This window comes from Suricata suricatta, chromosome 4, assembly GCF_006229205.1.
Source record: "Suricata suricatta isolate VVHF042 chromosome 4, meerkat_22Aug2017_6uvM2_HiC, whole genome shotgun sequence".
Taxonomy (NCBI): Eukaryota; Metazoa; Chordata; class Mammalia; order Carnivora; family Herpestidae; genus Suricata; species Suricata suricatta.
In genome coordinates, this window is record NC_043703.1 from 59,386,908 (window position 1) to 59,407,594 (window position 20,687).

Genomic DNA, 20,687 nt, shown 5'->3' on the forward strand with positions numbered 1-20,687 from the left:
AACTCCTTCCACTCTGTGGTTCCTCAGTTCTGTTAATGGTTTCTTCTCTGTCATTCAAATCCAAAAACCCAGATTTGAATGTCATCACTGAGACATACTGGCTGTGTGACCCTAATCAAAATACTTCATTTCTTGGGGCACCTCGGTGGCTCAGGTGGTTGAGTGTCCAACTCTAGATTTCAGCTCAAGTCATGATCTCAGGGTCATGGGATCAAGCCCTGCATCAGGCTCTGCGCTGAGCATGGAGACTGCGTAAGAGTCTCTCTCTTCCTTTCCGCTGCTCACTCTCCTTAAAAAAAAAAAATCACTTTTAAAGATACAAAAACAAAAACCACCTTCATTTCTCACCTTTGGTTTCTTTGTTTGCAAAGTAGAGCAAATCAGGGCACTCGCCTCAGGGGCAAAATTTAAGAGGATACCAAAATAGTCAGCAAGGTTAATAATATTGTAAGAAACGAGGCCTTCTACATAGGGTCATTCTAAGGAACAAATAAGATCACGTGGCCAAGTCCTGCACAGCGAGAGGTCATTTTCACCTTTCAAGTTAGCAAAGGTTCTTAATATTCAATTTATGTTTATACATGGCTCTTAGCAGTAATTGGCACAACCTTTCTGGGGAGAAGTGTAGCAATAGATCTATCAGTAGCCTTACAAATGCTCATGCCTTGTAATTCAATTTCCAGGCCTCTGTCCCTGGATGAATAAAGATATTATCCAAAACAGACACACAGCCTTATGCATCTGTTTGTCACAGTGCCATTTGCAATAGCAGCAAACCACTAGAAAACAACCTGAACATGTGTGTATAGCTTGCCCTTGACCACGTAAAACAGTGCAGAGAAAACAGACCGCAAAGGAGTATGTCAGAGGAACAGCTCTGCTTTCGGGTGGTACCAACATGGGTGGTATTTTTTCTGTTTCATTTTCCTTTTTGCACTTGACACATTTTCCATGCTAAACACTTATTAATTTTATAATGAAAAAATAAGGCTTATAAAACTAGAAAAACCCAGCCACCTTTGAGTGTTCTCAATCTTCGCGTCAAACCTGTCCCCATTCTTGAGGCCCCTAGGTGTCACTGTGGTTGAGCATCGACTTTGGCTCAGGCCATGATCTCATGGTTGGTGGGAACGAGCCCCACATCAGGCTCTGTGCTGACAGCTCAGAGCCTGAAGCCTGCTTTGGATTCTTTGTCTCCTTCTCTCTCTGCTCCTCCTGTGTTCATGCTCTGTCTCTCTCTCTCAAAGATAAATAAACATTTCAAAAAAAATTTTTTTTAATCTGTCCCTGTTCCTGCTTCTTCATCCTCTCCAGGTTTTACATGCCTTCTGCTCCTTTCGCACCAACCCTAGCCGCACAGGTGTTGTAGACTAGTGATCAGAGCAAGGCTCTTCTAATCCTGGCTCCTTCCTTACTAGCTGTGAAACCCCAGACAAGTTCTGTAACCTTCCATGACTCTGTTTGCTCATCTGCAAAGGGAAGGCATTCAAATACTTCCCCTCTCAGGAAATTTGTCTACACAGTGCGGAAACTGGCTTCATGGACGCCTCTGAGGCTGAACAGCAAGGGTGGCAAGGTTGTGAGTAAGACTACAAGAGACCAGCAACCTCCCCATTTCACTACCATCAATCCTCCTGGACTCCTATATGTCCCGTTTCAGGGGAGGGCAGCACCCAATTATAACTACAGTGGGACTTCCATACGACGCACAGAATCATGGCTTTCAGTCTGAATTGATTTGATTTAAAGAAGTATTTCTGCACCCCTGATTCTGCTGCCTGGGAGCCGTGCCCACTAACCAGGGTCTTTATGAACTGTGTTACCACTGTCCTCGGCTATGGCCATAGACTCCCAACTAGTTTCATGGCCCCAACACATCCCCACTTCTGCCAATTTTTTTAAAGTACTTTGCATACCCTCCTGCTCAAAAGCCTGCTATGGCTCCCTCTTGCCAGCCAAGCAAAAGTACCCTCTCCCAAGATGCCCCCTTGCCCCCATCACCTTTTACATATTAGCACTTACTATTCTGTGTTCTGGCCAAACAGGCTCTTAACTCTCCACTCAATAGACCCTGTGCCTTCCCACCCTTATGCCAAACCTCAGGTTATTTCTTCAACTCTGCGCATCCGACATCCAAACCTGACCATCCACCAAAGGCCAGCGGGAACAGCGCCTCCTTCAGGAAGCCTGACCAGTTCTTGCCACAGAGCACACTTCCTGGTGCGATACTGTGCAAGCGCTCGGGTCGTCCCCAACTCAGGACAAATCACAGGATGCTTTGTCTTGCTGTTGTTTAGGTACAAGGCTAATCTGCCCAGGCAAAGTATAAACTAGTCCTTGGTCCCAAGCAGTGCCTCAAGAAACAAGATTCAAATGAGTGAGCACACGAGTGAGGCATTCACGTTTGCCACAGCTCCTTAGCCGGCCTCGCTGGTGCTGCATTCATGGTAAGTCCACATTTTCACATTCCCAAGTCAAGGCCCAGACCCTGATGAGGCTGTTTACTTCATGATTACTCAACCCAAATGCCCTGAGGGGTTGAGAGGGAGAAATCATTTGCAAGGCAGAAGAGTCACGGGGCCATGCTGAGCAAGTCTGGATTTACACAGAACCTCCACCATTTACTTTGTTTTCTGCTTTCAATCCCACCTGCCTTTCTGCTTCCAGACTCTGTTCCCCACTCCTCACCTCTGTTTAAATTTCAATTGTTTTTTTTCTGGGCCCTTCATTCTCCCTATTACATACTCATGAGTCACTCTATCCACGCCCACATTTGGATCCAGACACACCCCGGTTTGGACCAAGAGTAACATAGAGTTGTTACTCTGACCTCTAAAATGTTTCTTGTCTTAACAAACATTCGGGGCTAAACACGAGGGCACTTGCTCACAGAACCTTTTTCCAACCTAGAATTTACCCACATTTCCCTACAGACATCCTATGTGTACATAGCTATTTTTAAACCCTACACCCACAAAACTCTTGGCAAAAACACAAACTGAACGGATTTCAAACCCAACTGGCTTGGATCCACACGTTTGCAGAGGAACACGGAAATGGCATAAGCGCACTTATTGCTCTCTTTAATGTTCCTCAGGTTAGAATCACAGCCTTTCAAGATAGAGCCAAAGGTTCAGGTAGTTGACCTTTCTTTGCCTCAGACTGAGAATCATTTCCTTCATCACCTTCCAAGATTTCCCTCAAGGTAGACCAATCCAAGTCCTTGGAGACCTTGCCCCCACCAAAGCCACATGTGAACACAAAACAGCCCAGGGTCCCCTCAGATGAAGCTGTGCACGGAAAATCTCATTCAGAGCCACAGTCTACGCATCCCATTTGCATTTTCACTATGTGCATGCACTTACCATGCAATTATTCACTTATTTAAAAAAAAAATCCAACAGCCAACTAGCAGACTCTCCAACACTAGGGTACTGGGAAATGTGGTGCAATAACCCAGCAGTGTGAGGCGATCTATGACTGAGGAGGAGGGAGGCCACCTCTCTGTCTCAAGGATGCTGCTCAGAGCCTTGGCCTTCCTCTCAGTGCACCAGCAGCTTTGAGACCACCGTCCTCAGATTGGTCAGACAGCAGGACAGCCAGCACGTCCCGCTCAATCCGGGGAGAAGAGGCAGCAGTAGATTGCATAAGACACTGCAGAGACTGGTAGTAGAAAAAAGGGGGAAAGTGATGGAATCTGTGTGCTGGATCACATCACTGTCCCATCCCAAGTCCTTCAGTGGCTTCTCATTCCCTTTGGACTAAAATTCCATTTGTGTGTCCCTGAGCCACAGAGACCTACATGTCCTGGTCCCTCATCTCTCTCAACACCCCCTCCCAGCCCCCTCTCTGCCTGGCTCAGTCTGCTGTCCAACACACTTACAGGTCACCCAATACTCCATATGATCTACACATGCAGTCCCCTCCCCCCGATGCTCTTCTCCCTCTGCTTTGCTCCTCAATCTCCTTATTCTTTAGGGCTCAAGGCAAATGCCATCTCCTCTAAAAGGCCTTCCTTGATGACCATTTGTCTTCTTGACACCTGTCTACACACACATGCATTCCTTTCCCTCCATTCCTTTTCTTCTCCAATCAGCCTCTGCCCTTTCTTCCAGAGACAGATCACAACCTTTAAGTGTGTTTTTTGTATATTGCATTATTTTGTATTTGGGACCCTGACTAAAATACCCTCCCTGACAGCAAAGCCCACCTCTAACTTGTATACCATTGTCCTTCCATTTGACGGTGCTCAATAAATATTTGTTGAAAGGATGAGTGAATGAATATCCACATGAATGATTAGCACTTATTAGGTATTGAATGACATTAGCCCACATCCCTAGGGTACATGATCTATCAGATTCCTTTGTTTCCATAGATCAAATGTGATGTCCTGAAGCACTGACCTACTGTCCCCATATCCTCATAGGAAATTTGATTCTGGCCTTCACTGGGGCTCCTACACCCTCTCTAGGAATCACATAATAATGTGGGCTTATTTGGTGCAGGAAAATACAGGGATGGGTTGGGGCTGGTCCATGGTGGCAGCCATGTGGCCATTGGAGTAGCACTCAGGTCCCAAGTATGACAGGAACCCTTCCCCAAGGAGGCTCAAAGACGACTTCAGAGCTGTGCATCTCACTCTCCCCAAACCCTCCTGTTATAATGTAGAGACAGAAACAAATCCATACTTTTTAGTGGCTCATAGTCTACCAGTAGAAGCAAAACTTTAAGACTTGCCCTTCAAGAAGATAATGGCAATGACCTAAGTAAGAACCATCTGTGCTGCCCTGAATGAGGACAAAGAACTCTTCTTGGGAAATAGGGAAAGCTTCCTGGGAGAGGGGAATATTTGTGTCTGGTTGGGGAAGATGAGTGAAAGCCCACGATGCCAGAGAAAATGGATGCAGACTGGCTTTGGGGTAATTGGGGAAGGTGAAGAACAAGAAGGGAAAATATGCTGGATGCAGCCTTTTGGAAAAAAAAAAAAACAAAACCTCTAGTGAAGAGACTGCCTCCACCTCACTGTCCAGAGATATTGGCCAAACCTATGTTGGCTGTTAAATTCAGGGACATCGACTGCGGAAGTCTCTGCTTGCTATAGGAAATGAATGCAGAGAGAAATAAGGCGTTAACTTAACCTTCCTTGGAGAGTCCTTTTCAAAGAGCAGATGACTCAAAATACCACCAAAGGCACACTGGATCACAGGGAGACCAGCACAATATGCCCTCACTTGATAATAGACATGATTATCTTGGCTATAGATCAAGTTTATGATGAGGGTGAGTTGTATTTTTATGTGGTGAATGTTTGCTTAAGAGTACATTGGGCCCTTCTGGAAACCTGCCCATCATTGTATAAAGAACTTGAAGCATCATTTTACCAGTTGAAATTACTCTAGCTTTATTGCTGTTACTTTACTTTTATGAGAAACTGTGATCATATCTATACTTCATTTGCCACTATGCCCTTGGTCAGCAAAGAAACCACCTTACTTACTTCCAGGTACCCACTGAAAAAATGCATTCCTTGTTAATAGTGATAAAACAAACTGCTGACATTATTGAGAATTCAGTGTGCCACGCCTTGTGCTAAGCATTTTATACACATGATCTTATTTAATCTTAGATGTATGAGGTTGTAGCCTTCACCATTTTGCTCATGAGACAACTGATTGGGAAAACTCTGTTATAAGATGGCCAACAGGACTGATAAGGAAATACCTGTCCTTGATCAGACTCCCCCTTCCGGGTTCTTCTTCCCACCCTGCTGCATTAATGAGGAATGTGGAAGTAACAGACTACAAACTATTCCCTCTGCTGATGCTCTGGGCTCAGACCTCTGGATACTGATCTCCTCTGAGTCCATTGGTGTAAAATAAACCTCCTGCCTTCCAAATTCTCCAAGTGCCGCTTGGTTCTTCCACCGGGTGATCCAGACCAGATTCCGTAACACAACAAGCACAGAGTCAATAGGAAAGTGCCCTAGATCACACAACTAGCAAATAATACACTCTTATCATTCATTCATTCATTCATTCATTCTGTTAAATAAATACACTGAGAATTGCGAAATCACATCAGAACATGTAAAGTTGTATATAACATGAACTCCCCCCTGGGGAACCAGTGGTACAGCAGGTGAAATGAAACAACACAGACAACCTAGGAGGAAGAGTGAGGTGCCTGGCAGGTGATAGGAGCATTCTGTTCTTGTAAAGAAGTGAGGAATCACTCTTGTGAAAGCAAGTAACAACCGTGTTGTGTTGTGAAGAAGGGTAAAATTTTAAGAATAAAATGTGACCACGTTTTTCTAGGCAGAAATACTTAGGTTGAGATTTCCCCCAAAACAGGCATAATTAAACCAGCAACATCCAGTATAGCATGTATTGTTTTATCCTTCTGTCGTTAACAAAATATTAATGCGTTTTGTGTGCATATTCACATATTTAATTGTAAGCAGAATTCATAGGATGGTTCTTCTCAGACCCAATTCCTGATGGGGAAAGCCCAGCAGGGGCAGCACACAGTTATCGGGGACTAAATTCTGGTTTCAGAAGTTATGAGCAGATCCTATTCAAATTCTATGCCTGTGACTTAACTAAGATCATTAACAAGACTAACTAGAGAGAAACCCATCTCCTTTTAAATAGGCCCTGCTTGCCTCCTCAGATGGAGGTGGAATGTGCCTACTTCTGAGTCTGACCCTGCCTTTGGAAGGTCATCAGGAATATCCAGGTACAACACATGAAAGATCTGGTTCTAGAAGAGTCAAATACACAAAATTCTTGGGCCCACACACAGTCATTACTGAGGACCACACAGTTGCATTTGAACTGTCTAGGTCATGTTTGTGATTTGACCGAGAGACAACTGTTCTCTCTGCAACCAGGGAGGCTGGGAAGAGAGAGGAGTCTCTGCCTTCCTTCCAACCTCAATCAAAAGTCAAATTCTTCCCACCATCTTGATTCTTGGAGCGCAAAAGAAGAGATGGAAATAACTAGGGGGTAACAGCAAGAAGGATGGAAGAAAGAAAAGCCCCACAGAGCTCCTCACTGCTGTGGTCTTAAGGGTCAAGAGACATGGGGAGGCCTTTAGCAGAGTACCTGGGTGTTCCTGGGAGGCCCTGACTCAACCATGTACATCAACACCAGTAAAGCACTCTTCACACTCTTATTTCAAAGTGGGAGGGAGAATTTGCATCTCTACAGTGCATTTGGTGTCCATGGAGAGCAGGCATTTTAAAACGCTGATTACTGGGTCACCTGAGTGGCTCAGTAAGTTAAGCTTCCAGCTCTTGATTTCGGCTCAGGCCATGATCTCACGGTTGGTAGTTCAAGCCCCACATCTGGCTCCACACTGACAGTGCAGAGCCTGCTTGGGATTCTGTCTCCCTCTCTCTCTTCCCCTCCCCTGCTAGCTCTCTTATCTCTCTCAAAATAAATAAATATTAAAAAAATTAAAACACTAATCACAAATTAGGACAATCAGGCACAGAAAAGGCATAATAATGTATGTAAGATCACATAGTTTATAAAAGTCAGATCTGTGCCATTTTCAATTAGGTCAATAGAGGTCATGCAATTTTCAAAACAAAATTCATTTTAATTTGCTCTCTTTGGAAAGTTATAATGTTTACCTCTGGAATCAGGAGTGCAGTAGAGGGCGAGGGGGATGCAGTTGAGTCCAGGGGTCATCAGAACAAATGAAGCAACAAGATGAGGCTCCTGGAACACACAGGCAAATGAGTCCCATGGTCCCACACATGGATTTCATCCCAAAATGAGGGCCATTTGTGCAAAGCCTGTCACAGAGTTCCCTCAGACTATCAGAGTTCTTCCAGCCTTTCCCCCACTAAGCACAATCAATTTGGGAATGGGAGTATTTGGTTTTGACATCACAAATAGAGGGTCCTCAAAGTACCCATCCTGACTGTCGGGATTTTTGTTCATTTAATGACACTGTCTAAAATTCCTGCAGCGGAAACATAGCACTGTAGTTAAGACCCTTCTGCTGAATTGCAAATGTCTTCCATTGCATTTGGCAGCTTCCTCCCCTACCACATATCTTTAGCAAGGCACCATAAATCAGCATGTTCTAAACGGCTGAACCAGAAATAACCGAAGAGGATGTTTGGACCAAATGGAGAGGGAGACCAGGAGGAAAGATTTAAACACTAAGGAAAAAAGCATGATGAAGGAACAAAGAGATATGAATTAAGCAGAAGCTGTTTTTATAGTACATAGAATATAATCTCTTTGCAAAAGGCTCAAGGAAGTCATGACTGATGCCAATTTCTTTGTTCTTCCCCTCTCGGTCTCATCCAAATTACTTACTACCTTCAGGGTCACTGTAGCATTAGCTTAATCAGAGCCAGTGACAAAACCAAGGTCTAGTGTAGAAAGACCAGACCACATTCCAGAGAGATAGTACTGACCCCATTACTGGCTTCCAGAGGATTCCCAATGTCCCATGACACAGGACAGGTGGAAAAAACTCACATCTACAGGGGAGAGAAGGAGGAGCTTTTACTTCCAGCCATTTCTAACCTTTTGCTTTTCATCTTTATGACTAAAAAAAAAATCTAAAGTAACCTAGTAGGTTAAAAGAGAAAATATATGCACAGCTCACTGGAAGAGCTCCTCTTTCATTTACTGAGCATCAACCACGTGCCAGGCACTGTGTTAAAGCTTTACAATCATTCTATTTTTAATCCTCAGAACAACCCAGTGTGATAGCTTTTAGTTTATCTATGAGAGAACAGTGATTCAGTGGGACTTAGTAAGCTGTCCAATGGCATACAGCTAAGTGAATGGCTGGGTCAAGTTTCAGACTCAGGTCTGTCTGATTCCAAAGACCAGGCTCTTAATCACTACACTGTACCACCTCCCCACCCCTTGCTAAGAAGTAGTTGGTAGCTGCAGGCAACAGAATCCAGTCTCTTACTTGAGTCTGGAAAGAAATCTCCTAAAGGATGCCAGGCAGAGTCTCTGGAAGGGGCAGAGACCCAGACTTGACTGCCACGCAGCCAGGAACAATGCCAAACTGCTCTGTGGAATTCTTCAGGCAGAAATACCAATGTTGCTCTGACCCAGGATTGGCACAGACTATGCCCAGGACTGGACATCAAATTCTTGACTAAAAGTGCCCCAGAAGAGCCAGAGGCCTCTGCCACCATGCTTGCCAGGAGACCAGTTTCCCTGGGTCGCCTGTCATTGCTCATTTCCATTCATGTCTTCTGAGAGTGCTTCTAACTAGGGGATGTTGGATCACATGGCCACACCTAGATAGAAAGGGAGTCTGGGTGATGGAGTCTGGGTGATGTAGTTTGGGGACATTTTTCTTGGGTGGGTGAGACTCACAATATGGAAACTATGAAAATAAGGAGCTGGTGAACAGAAAGATTTAGGTCCACTAAAAATGGCATTAAATAAGCAGTTACTCAGAACCTCCTCTGTGCAGAACAGGACACTAGACTCAAGGCTTTCAAGTAGGAAGAAATACGGTCTGAGATCTGGTCCTTGGAGAAATGAGATCTGAATGGATAATGTAAGTGACCAATCACCTCAAAGCAGCCACTCATAGAAAAGCCAAATAAGCAGAGTTGTGTGCAATTTCTATAAGCTGGGGCATTCAGATGTAATAGATGAAAAGAGCTGTCCGGAGGTTTTTAACTTGAAAGGCACAGATGTCATCCACAAGGATAGAAGAGAAATGAATGGCCCTCCTCTCCATGCTGGCCTCCAAGCATGTGGAACAGGGAAGAATGACCACATCCCCTCTGCAGGGACGGGGGATCTAGGATCTAAGTTTAGCTGGACAGTAGAGGGTCCAGGAATGAAAAAACTTCACCATCGTGTTTCTTAAGGGATCACAAAGCAGGCCAGGGAGGGGAGGAGGAGGCCAACAATGGGGAGAGAAAGCACAGAGCACTGTGGTCATGTAATGGTGGAAGAGGACCAAGGTCCAAAGGGCCTCGCACTTCAGATAGTGGCCTACGGATGGCAGGTTGTAAGGCTGTACCAGGCAGGGTTAGGAATTACAAACAGTAGCACCCACTTGTTTAAACAGCCATAACTTGTGAAAGACATTAGTTTGCTCACCAAACCCCTGGGAAAGCTAACAGGTCAAGTTAGAGGTTATGTAGTCAGGAGCCAAACCCAGACTCTAACTTGGGACAATTTCAGCCAAGACTTGCTGCTGCTGCTAAGAGAAACTCACAGCCCCCTCAAAGTTTACCATTCTTTCCCCAAAGCCAGCCCGCCATTCTTTCCAGGAATAGATTCCACCAGTACCGTCTTGCTCACATGCTCTGATATAGGAGCCTCTCTCTGTTGGTGTCTTTTCACATGCCTGCGCCCTCCTCAACTTCCAGGTTGGGAAAATGGGTTCTGCCTGCCCACTTTGGGAAGGAGACAAACATCATAAAAATACTGTTCAAGGAGTGGGAGGCCATGTTCATGACAAATGTCCATGACAAAGGCACAGTGGGAACTGGCCTCTTGTATCAGCTTCGGGCACAAGAACACTGGACTTGGCTTTGCATCTTCTGACCAGGAGGGTGGGATCTCCTACAGCCACAGGGTGTAAGGGTCCTAGACTCCAAATGGGATACTTCTGGGCAACTGGACCTTGAGGAAAACTAAAAATTTGTAATAAGTCACTGAAATGTAAATGACCAAAAATGCTTATATGCTATCTTCCCAGAGATTCTGCTTTCCAATAGAAAACAGTACTTTAAGTAGAAAGGATAATATGCTAATTGGCCAATTTTTGGTATCAGGCCACCAATAGGGCAAATATTGTCTGGTTGGCAAGAGGGGAGGCTGTGGCAAACACTTCCACTAGGTAACGGGCATTGGATTGCATATCCGATATCCATTGTTTCATTTTTTATTAACAGTATTGCAGTTTGGGTGGGAGAAGACAGCCAAGTACTTTTTAAAAATTGTCACCTCTATGGGACACCTGGGTGGCTCATCCATTTGGGCACCTGATTCTCTGATTTCTGCTCAGATCATGATCCCAGGGTTGTGGGATCAATGCCCTCATTGGGCTCTGTGCTAAGCATGGAGCATGCTTGGGATTCTCTCTCCCCGTCTTCTCACACTTTCTCAAAATAAATAAATGTTTTCAAATGAGCAAAAGACCTGAAAATACATTTTTCCAAATGTCCAACAGGTATATGAAAAGTGGTACAATACCACTAACCATCAAGGAAATGCAAATAAAAATTACAGAGAGATAGCACCTCATACCTGTTAGAATGACTATTTTCAAAAAGGCAAGAAATAACAGATACTGGCATGGATATAGAAAAAGGAACCCTTGTGCACTATTGAGGGGAACGTAAATCAGTCCAACCACTATGGAAAACAGTATGGAGGTTCCTCAAAAGTTAAAAATGAAACTACCATAGAATCCAGCAATTCCACTTTTGGGATATATCCCAAAGAAATGAAATCCCTATTCCAAAGAGAGATCTGCATCCCCACATTAATATAGTCAATACATGGAAACAACTGAAGTATCCATCAACTGATGAATGAATAAGGAAAAAGTGATATATATATAAACGGAATGCTATGTAGCCACAAAAAAAAAAAAAAAGTCTGCTATCTGCCACAACAGGGACGGACCTCAAGGGCATTATGCTACCTGAAATAAATGCAAGAAAAAAATACTATCGGATATCATTTATATGTGAAACCTTAGAAACAAAACCAATAGAAACTCACAGAATCAAAGGTCAGATTTGCAGTTACCAATGCAGGAGAATTGGGGTGGGGGCATTGGATGAAGGAGGTCCAAAAGGTACAAAATTCCAGTTATAAATAAGTACTGGGAATATAATATACAACATCATGAATATAATTAGTACTGCTGTGTGGCATACCTGAAAGTGGCTAAGGGTGTAAAGTCTCATCACTAGGAAAAAACCATTTTTTGTAACCATAAAAGACGGATGTTAGCTAAACATAATGTGGTAATCATTTATAACACTTATATTATTATGCAGTACACCTTAAACATGTAGGGTTGTATGTTGATTATGTCTCAATAAACCTGGAAGGGGGCAAAAAGTACACTAATCAATTAATTATAAAATAGCCACTTAGCCTGGGATGGTCATGTGACTCAGTCTGGGCTAATGAGACACAAACATCAGTCTACTGGATAGGATTTCTAGAGAAGTTATTATTTTGTTGGTGAAAAGAGATAGACTCAACTGGTCCATTACTCTTTTTAAAGGTAGGTTTTGGTTGGTTTTTTTTAAGTTTGTTTATTTATTTTGAGGCAGAGAGAGAGACTGAGTAGGAGAGGGGCAGAGAGAGAGAGGGAGAAAGAGAATCCCAAGCAGGTTCCACACTGTCAGCTCAGAGCCCCGCGTGGGGCTCAATCCCACAAACTGTGAGATCATGACATGAGCCGAAACCAAGAGTTGGATGCATAACCAACTGAGCCATCCGGGTGCCCGAATTCTATTTTTAGAGCAATTTTAGGTTCACAGTACACGGAGCGGGAAGTCCAGAGTCCTGTATAAGCCCTGTCCTCGTGTACGAACGCTTGCCCAGGGTGGCACATTCGTTTTAACTGATGAACCAACATGAAAACATCATTCTCATCTGAAGTGTACAGTTTACATTAGGTTCATTCCTGGCAGTGTACATGCTATGCCTTCTGGCAAATCTATGACGACATGTGTTCACCATCAGAGCACAGAAGTTTTACTGCCCTAAAATTCCTATGTTCTTTCTATTCCTCCTCCTCTCCCCCACAGCCCCTAGCAACCACTGACTTTGCTGTCTCCATAATTTTGCCTCTTCCAGAATGTCCTTTATCAGAATCATACAGTATACATGCCATCTCAGATTGGCATCTTCCACCTGGCAATATGGGTTTAAAGTCCCTCTGTGTCTTTTCACAGCTCCATAGCTCACTTCTTTTCAGCACTGAATAATATTCCATCATCTGGATATACCAGTTTGTTTATCCGATCACCTGCTGGAGGGCATCTTGGTTGTTGCCAATGGCGGTTATGAATAAAGCTGCCAGAAAAATCTGGGTGCAGGTTTCTGTATAAATACAAGTTGCTGCCTCACTTGGGTAAATAGCAAGAAGCATAAATCCTGGGTCATGACCCATCACTTTTGGACTCTGTCGGTTGCCCTTCTTCCCGTCTGCACTTGGGGAGTGATGCCTAGAGGAAGGGAGGTCATTCTGCCACACTCCCCGTAAAGGCAGTCCATACTAAAGAAGGAGCTGGAAGCTAGCCAGCACCTAGGTCCACATTGGCTTAGTTGAGGAGCTACATTAGCCCTGGGCCGTCCATGCCATACGTTTTGTTGAATGAGAAAAATAGATCCCACTTGGTTACGCTACCGTGTCAGCCAAGCTCAGTCCTAACCGAACAGAAGCCTTCCCCATGTTCCTGAAATCACCTGGAATCGGCAGCTTACGGACCACAGGCTTGGTTCTTAAAATACTGTCAGCCTGGAAACAACTATGCAGTTTCCTTCCCCGAACTCCCCCCGGATTTGAATTCCATCTGAATCTTGAATTTTTTACCTTTGTTTAAAATAGATTTTTCTCCTTCTTGGAGCGAATCTCAAAGAGCAGAGGAAGTACATTTGCCAGTGTTAGTGGCAGGGAGAAAGGAGGAAGGCTAGACCCTTTTCCTTCTTCATTAAATACCCAGTTGGGAATGTGAAAACACCATCTGCAATTCAGTACCCGCTGGGCAGAAGATGTGCATTCTGAGCAGAGAATCCATTTGCTTTTATGAGAGAGGTTTTTGCTTCTCCTGTGAAAGTCCTATTATAAAAACAATTAGTCTCGTTAAAGGATTCTGTTCTGCAAAAGAACTAATTCTCTGCACAGCTGCTCATCCTTAGAAATGGCCTCGCCTAAGTACCAGAGGGAGGGTGATCCTGAGACACCCCTAGAATCTGCTTCTGGGGCCTGAACCAGCTCAGCTGAGCTGGAGTCTGCCTCCGGCTGGAGACCAGGCAAGGCCTCTAACCTCACTGGGGCTGCTTTGTGGTCAAGAGGCCACAGTGGCTAAATCTAAGGGGAGAGAAAAGGCTGGAGGCCAACTAGATTATGTTGGGGATCAAGTCTTTAAGACCTGGACACTTGATCACGTTCAGCAGCTCTTGATTTAAAGGGACCCTTTTTAATGTCTATCGTTGTGTTGAGAGGAGATGTACAATTTGATTGCGGAGCTTCAATTTATGAAATATAGTCATGAGAGATTATTTTTCGAATATACCATTATTCTTGACCAAATTCTACTCTTCTGTGGCATAGTAGTCTCTCTTAAGGACATTTTAGTCCTATTAACAGCTTTTCAATCACTTTCTATTATTAACATAGTTTCATTTTGGTTACTCAGCCTTAGCCTCATCCATTTTTAAATCACAGGTTCCTATTTGACTTACATTCTTCTCTGCCACCACATGCTACACTCCTGGGCCCAGGGCCGTGGAGTCGGTGACGTGTTGCTAGATGTTAGACACCCTAACACCCATCTCAACTTGGAAGGAAGGGGAGAAGCACTGGCCTGTGCCTGTTGCTGTTCTGGTGGTATAAATAGTCCCACACGGCAGATTTGAAGCTACCAAGGTGATGTCACTGAACTTGAAGTTGTTGCAAGCTGAGTAACACTTGGGGGAGTTAATGGAGGGATCTGTGTGGCCTGTGCTCCCGTCCCCTTTCCTGGGCCTGTTCTCCTGGGACTGGAGTAGGAAAGAGGGTAAGGGGCCAAAGGACAATCCCATCAGTAGAATTGCACGGTGGTGGGACTGAGGTCACTCTCTTTTCTTGGTCATTATCACTGATCTAATCTGTGGTCCCCAAGCTTTGCTGGCAGAGGACATGCCCCCAGACAGCTTCCTCCTTTGACAGTGGCATGACCCTGTGACCTGGCTGCCCCTAGTTGTAACTTCACACCATCAGGTGCACCCCTTCGCCTCACGCTGCAGCCTGGCAAACCTTCAGACCCCAGTTTTGTCTGGCCTCCTGGGTCAGAGCACCGGGGCAGGGTGTCTTCGATATGGCCTAGAATAGGGACCTCAAGGGGGAACAGTGGCTCCCTCCAAGCCTCTTCCCTCTGTTCACATGGACCAGACGTGGTCAGCAAACACCATGGAAAAGCAGATACCCAACCTTCCCCGCCCCGACCCCACTCAACACCCCCAGATACGGTGACCTCTCACTCCCTTCCTCCAACCTTCTTTTATGCGGAGGGTTGTTGGGGGTGGTTCTCAGCAAGCCCAGTGAGGGAGCTGGCTTGCCTGATAGTGGGTGGTTTTCAAGACAGAACATGAAGTACTTAGCGCTTTTTTTCTTTGTGGGTTGTAGCCACAATTTTGGAATAACAAACCGTGCCACTGGGAATGGATTACTAATGTCACTTGTAACACTCTTTGTAGCACACAAAAGGCTTTCATGTGCATGATCCCATTTGATCCTTGCAATCTGTGCTCTTTAAACTGGGGTACATGTATCACTGGGGGTCTCCGAACATTTTCCAAGAGGCACGCTGAGCACAGATTGTTTTAAGAGAATCAATTTTCAGCTCTCCACTTTCTCTGCCCTCTTCCCTCTGCTGCTAACTGATCTCCCATTGGTGGAGGTCTTAGGAGGGTCCCCTTTCCACCCACCGTTCTCCTGCAGGCCTTGCATCCCTCTGGAGCCTTATATCTGATTTTTATCATAGATCACCTTGTGGATTTTAGCACAGAACTCAGAAGAGTCCAAGAACCACCTGAACTTGCAGTTATAAAATGCCTTCCATTTCCATCAACTTATCTTAGTGAGCTAAGCTACTCAAAACCTATATCCACAACATAAAAATTGTACTCAATTGAAGCTAAACTCTCTCCCATTCCAGAAATAAATAATACCCTTCTGCTGTATGTGTTTTAACAGCATTAAGAAATACATTGCCAATAAAATCAAAGTTATTTGTTTTTATCTCATTATTTATCAAATTTTGTATTATACTTTCTTTTGGTAAGTTGTGTTCTGGCCAATAAATCATAACAGTTCAAAAGAAATGTTTGTAACCAGCCTTACATCACAGGAAATAAGTTTTTATATTTCACCTTACAGTCATATGTTTGCTTCAGGAAAGTACATGAGGCTCTTGGAGCAAATATTCAATTGCCTGCCCTACAGTCATGGCTGCTCCCCCTTGTGCATCAGAAATAGTTTCTTTTCCACAATAGATTCTCACTTTCCCAGGCAACTTGCCGCTAAGCATAGGCATATGGTTCAGTCTGGCCAAAGAGACCTAAGGCAAGTCTGCCAAGGGGTTCTGTGAGAGATTTTCCTCTTTGATTAAAAAAAAAAAAAAATAGAACCCCTCTCCCTTCTTCCATTCGAATGGGCTGGAGAATATGCAGCCTCTCTCATTGCAGCCATCTTATAGCTACAAGAAAAAAGCCAAGAGAATGAAAGCAAAGCCAAGCCAGAGTCCTGACATCAGGAAACACCTTCCTCCAGATTTTCTGTTATGAGAGAAGACCAATGAAAAATTTTTTTTCATTTTTAAAAATTCGTTTAAGTTATTTTTAGTCAGGAATTCTATTTTCAGCCCAAACAAACATTGACGGAACATCTATCTGATGCTAAGTATTTGGGATTTTAGGTGTCTGAAAGCTGGCACAAGATTTTAAGATTCGGAGCAGCAGAGTGGCCTCTCCTTGACAGCCATTTGCTGAATGGATCAGTAAAAGGAAAGAATGAAGGCTAGGGGCCAGTTACAATCACCAGTCATTATAACTTCTACCTTCACATAGAGGGCTTTCACTGGAATTTAGTGTATTCCATCCTAGGAGTGTTCATTGTTATTTAAGAACCGCCCAGCCTGCTGTACCAAATGAACACTAGCGTCTACTGGTAAATGGTCTGGGGAAGATGGAATAGGGCTCATGGCAGCTCCATGGCCCTTGGCACACGGCTGACAAGGTCACTCCTGTCTTTACAGGTGGTGAGAAAAGAGAAGCCAGAGTAAACATTTTTAAGTAGGAACCCAGAAGTTACATAGATTATCTTACTCATATCCCACTGACTCGCACCACACCTAGGACCACACCTAGCTGCAAAGGATGCAGAGAATTGCAGTTTAAGGCTGGAGGCCATCTAGTGGAGAGCGGAAGCTAAAAATCACTTGGCTCTATCACTAAAAGGAAGGCAGCAAAAACGGGCATCAAAGAACATGTTAAGATTAGCTATAAGTGTAGTATAAGGCGTTTCTTGAGATTCAGCATCAGATTTCCTTAAAGTTAGTCAACCTTTTAGACTAGAACAGATGATGTAAGGCTGTTAGTATAGATTGAAGTAATTCTCACTTCACTGAATAATTACTATTATCACTGATTCAATGACACACAGATTGAACTGGCCTCTGAATGTAGAGAAAGAGAGTCTGGTTCAGGGTCGGGACCCAAAATAAGCAGCAGAGGGGGACAAGAAACGTGAGCAGACGCAGCATCACATGGTGCTTTCAAGCTCTATTCAACCATGATGACATAAAAAAGAAAGGTCAGAAAAAGATGCACCTTAACACTAAAGAAAATGGAGTTCTGCAAATACAATGGAATTCAGAAATGATGCCCATGGATGTAAAATATCCTACGGCAGGCACATCCCTCCACCAGGCATCTGACTCACCACGCACTCACTTGTGTCTGAAGTGAATGGCCATTTACCTGAGGCTTAAAAATAGAAACAGAATAAGAAATTTAGGCAGGAAATCCGAAAGGCAGAGTAATGACAGCTTGCAAAAGAGCTATTTCTTTCGGCTCTCTTCTAGCTGCAAGAAATCATGAGCATAGCAAAGGAAAGCTTTGAAAGAGCTGATGAGTTGCCTTATATTAGCAAAATAATGCTGTCCTTCCTGGCACAAATCAGTGATCCTCAGTGAAGCTACAAGTCTGGTGGTGTCCAAGTTTTAAGTAAAGAGTCTAATTTAACAGAGGAAGCAATCCTGGTGCTATTAAGCCCAATTTAATATTTATTTATACCCAAGGGAACAAAAACACTAAGTAGCTTCATCTCCTTGAGAGGATGTATTTGGAAGAGTGTTTTGTAAATTATAAATCATTCAAATACTATAGAGATGTATGCACACATACCACATACATATTAATGTGTATTAATACTCCCCAGGAGCACTGAGTAGTTTGCTCTATTTGAACAGTCTCTAGGAGATATTATATATAATGGTGCTTTGTAAATGCTAAAGCCCAACACACATGTAATGTAATAAACTGGTAATCTTCTATTTGTTTTTTTTTTTTTTTTTTTAATCAAGAAAGGCAATACATCCTACAGTGGGCGCCTCTGCACCGAGACCTGCCCATCAAAGGCACCGTGCACGAATGGGACAGAGAGATGCACCTGTGAAAACCAATGCCTGCACAGCAAGGACTCTGAGATCATGAGGAAAACCAGGATCTTTTGCTACTTTGATAAATAAGGCTCGTAAATATAGCCTGAGAAGCTATGATGTCTTCCTTTTTGTGCTCTGACAGGCACAAGGAATGGAGAATAAGGCTTTCTTTGCCTCTCTTTTTAATGATGTGTTAGATTACCCCCCGATTTATGCAATTAATCAATAAAACATTTAGCATCTTGTAGATTCCTGGAATTCATTAAACAATCCAAGATAATTACATTTGACCACAAACTATTATTGTTTCTAAGTCCAGGGGCCCCCTGGCCTCTACCAAAACTGTGAAATAAAAATAGAAGGAAAAAAGTCTAGGAGATGCATGATGAAGTGACAAAAGTGACAGAGATATTGAGATGAAAAAAAGAAGTATAGGTTCAAAGCACCATTGTAAACTGTCTTTTGCAGAAAAACAATCACAAAATTTCCAAGGAGCATAAAAGATCAGCCCCTGCCAGCAGTCCATTCATGTCAGGCAATATAAATGCAGTCTAGTTCAGGTGCAACCGGGCCTACAAGCCATCCCTTGGAGTTTGCCATGAAAGTCCTTGTCCCTAAACTGCATCCCACCTCACTGTGGCACACTTTTTTGTAAAGCTCCACAAAGGCATCTCCCTTGGGAAGCTTGCTGAAGCCAGTTTGCCCCTTCACACACGTGACCAAGTCATCAAAGGGCTGGCCCTCCAGCCTTCCCTCTGGATCACTTAGATACTTCCAGGCCCTCAACTTCTATACATTTGACTTTTATCCACAAACCCTTTCACACTATAGTGACTCCTAAACCCACTTCCCAGGCCTGATTCAGCCTTGAAGTCACACTTGGAGCCTGTATCAGCAGTTCCAAGCCACAAACATTCAACCCACCCAAATGTCACCTCAGCTCAATAAATTGTACAACTGTTTGACATGTTGCTGCATTCTGTCTTTCTCTTCTATAAATTAATGGCAAGTATGAATCTAAATGTTGACAGTAGTGCCATAGAAGTTATCTTCACCAATACTGATGTTGGGGACTTTTTCTTCACCACTGTCTCTGCTCCCCCACTAGTCATTAAGGATCCTATCTTCTATTTTGGGGTCCTGACAGTACCCTAGGTCATTAAAAAAATGGGTGGCCACATATAAAAGCCAAAATACAATCTCATCTCAAGGCTGGAGCAGGCATCACATCAACTTCACCCCAAATATTAGGAGAAAGGACAACCATTACCTCTCCCTTGGGACAGGGGACATGTAGGGCTCCCTCAAAGTCAGTGGAGACTGTACATGTATGGAGATGTGGATTATATGTAAATGCTTTGTACCTCCTGCCCAGTTTTGCCATAAATCTAAGATGCTCCAAAGATAAAGTTTATTAATTTTTTTAAAGTCAGTGGAGGGTCTATACATTGGCTTGGCTCATGGGGCTTCCTGGTGTGCATAGTATACCAGAACCAGGTCATCCCTCAATGCTAGCCACCTTCTCTCCTTTTCATATGGTTCCTTCAGTTTTGGTCCCCTCCATTCAGATTCCACAGACCCTACCTAAATGTATGCCACTGATGCAAGGCAAAAATGATCCTCAAATCTGTCCTCATCTCTGGACCTGTTGAATATGTTGGGTTATATGCAAAGGGGAATTAAGTTTGCAGTTGGAATTAAGGTTGGAAACCAAATCAACTTGATACTGGGGTAGACCCAAAATAATCACAATGGACCTTAAAAGTGAAAGGAAGAGAAGAAGAGAATCAGAGAAAAAGTTGATTGCAGAAGCATGATCAGAGATTTGCTATGTTGCAGGCTTTGAAGATGAAGCTGACCCATGAGTCAAAAAATGGGGACAGCATGTAGAAGCTGAAAAGAAAACTCTCTCCTAGAGTCTTTGTAGATGAACACAGCCCTGACAATACCTTGACTTTAGCCCAGTGAGACCCATTTCAGACTTCTGAATTATAGAACTATAAGAAAGTAACCTTGAGTTGTTTCAAGCTGTTAAATTTGTGCTTGTTACAGCAGCAATAGGACACTAACACACCAGCATTCAATCATTTCTTTGCTCCTTTGCAACCATTTCTCTCCTTTGATAATACTTCCTAGCAGTGTTCATGCTTCTCACTAACGGGTTGGGAGAGGCAGGTGGGGCACAGTGAGCAATACATAAAGAGATTCTGTTGGTTCTCTAGTGATATGAAGTAGAAGCCTCATAAGTTTGATATACCTGGAAAATTTGCTGTGCCAAAACTGGTAA

General features: G+C 43.7%; 1 protein-coding gene across 1 annotated transcript in view; it reads left to right on the forward strand.

Moving 5' to 3' along the window:
* FAM124A (family with sequence similarity 124 member A) overlaps positions 1-18,638 on the forward strand; it is a 131,467-nt gene extending 112,829 nt beyond the window's left edge. The window contains exon 4 of the mRNA XM_029936816.1: positions 18,323-18,638. Within this exon, the coding sequence (XP_029792676.1) occupies positions 18,323-18,487 (165 nt within the window). The 3' untranslated portion in view covers positions 18,488-18,638. The remainder of the gene's footprint in view (positions 1-18,322) is intronic.
* The last annotated feature ends 2,049 nt before the right edge of the window (positions 18,639-20,687 follow it).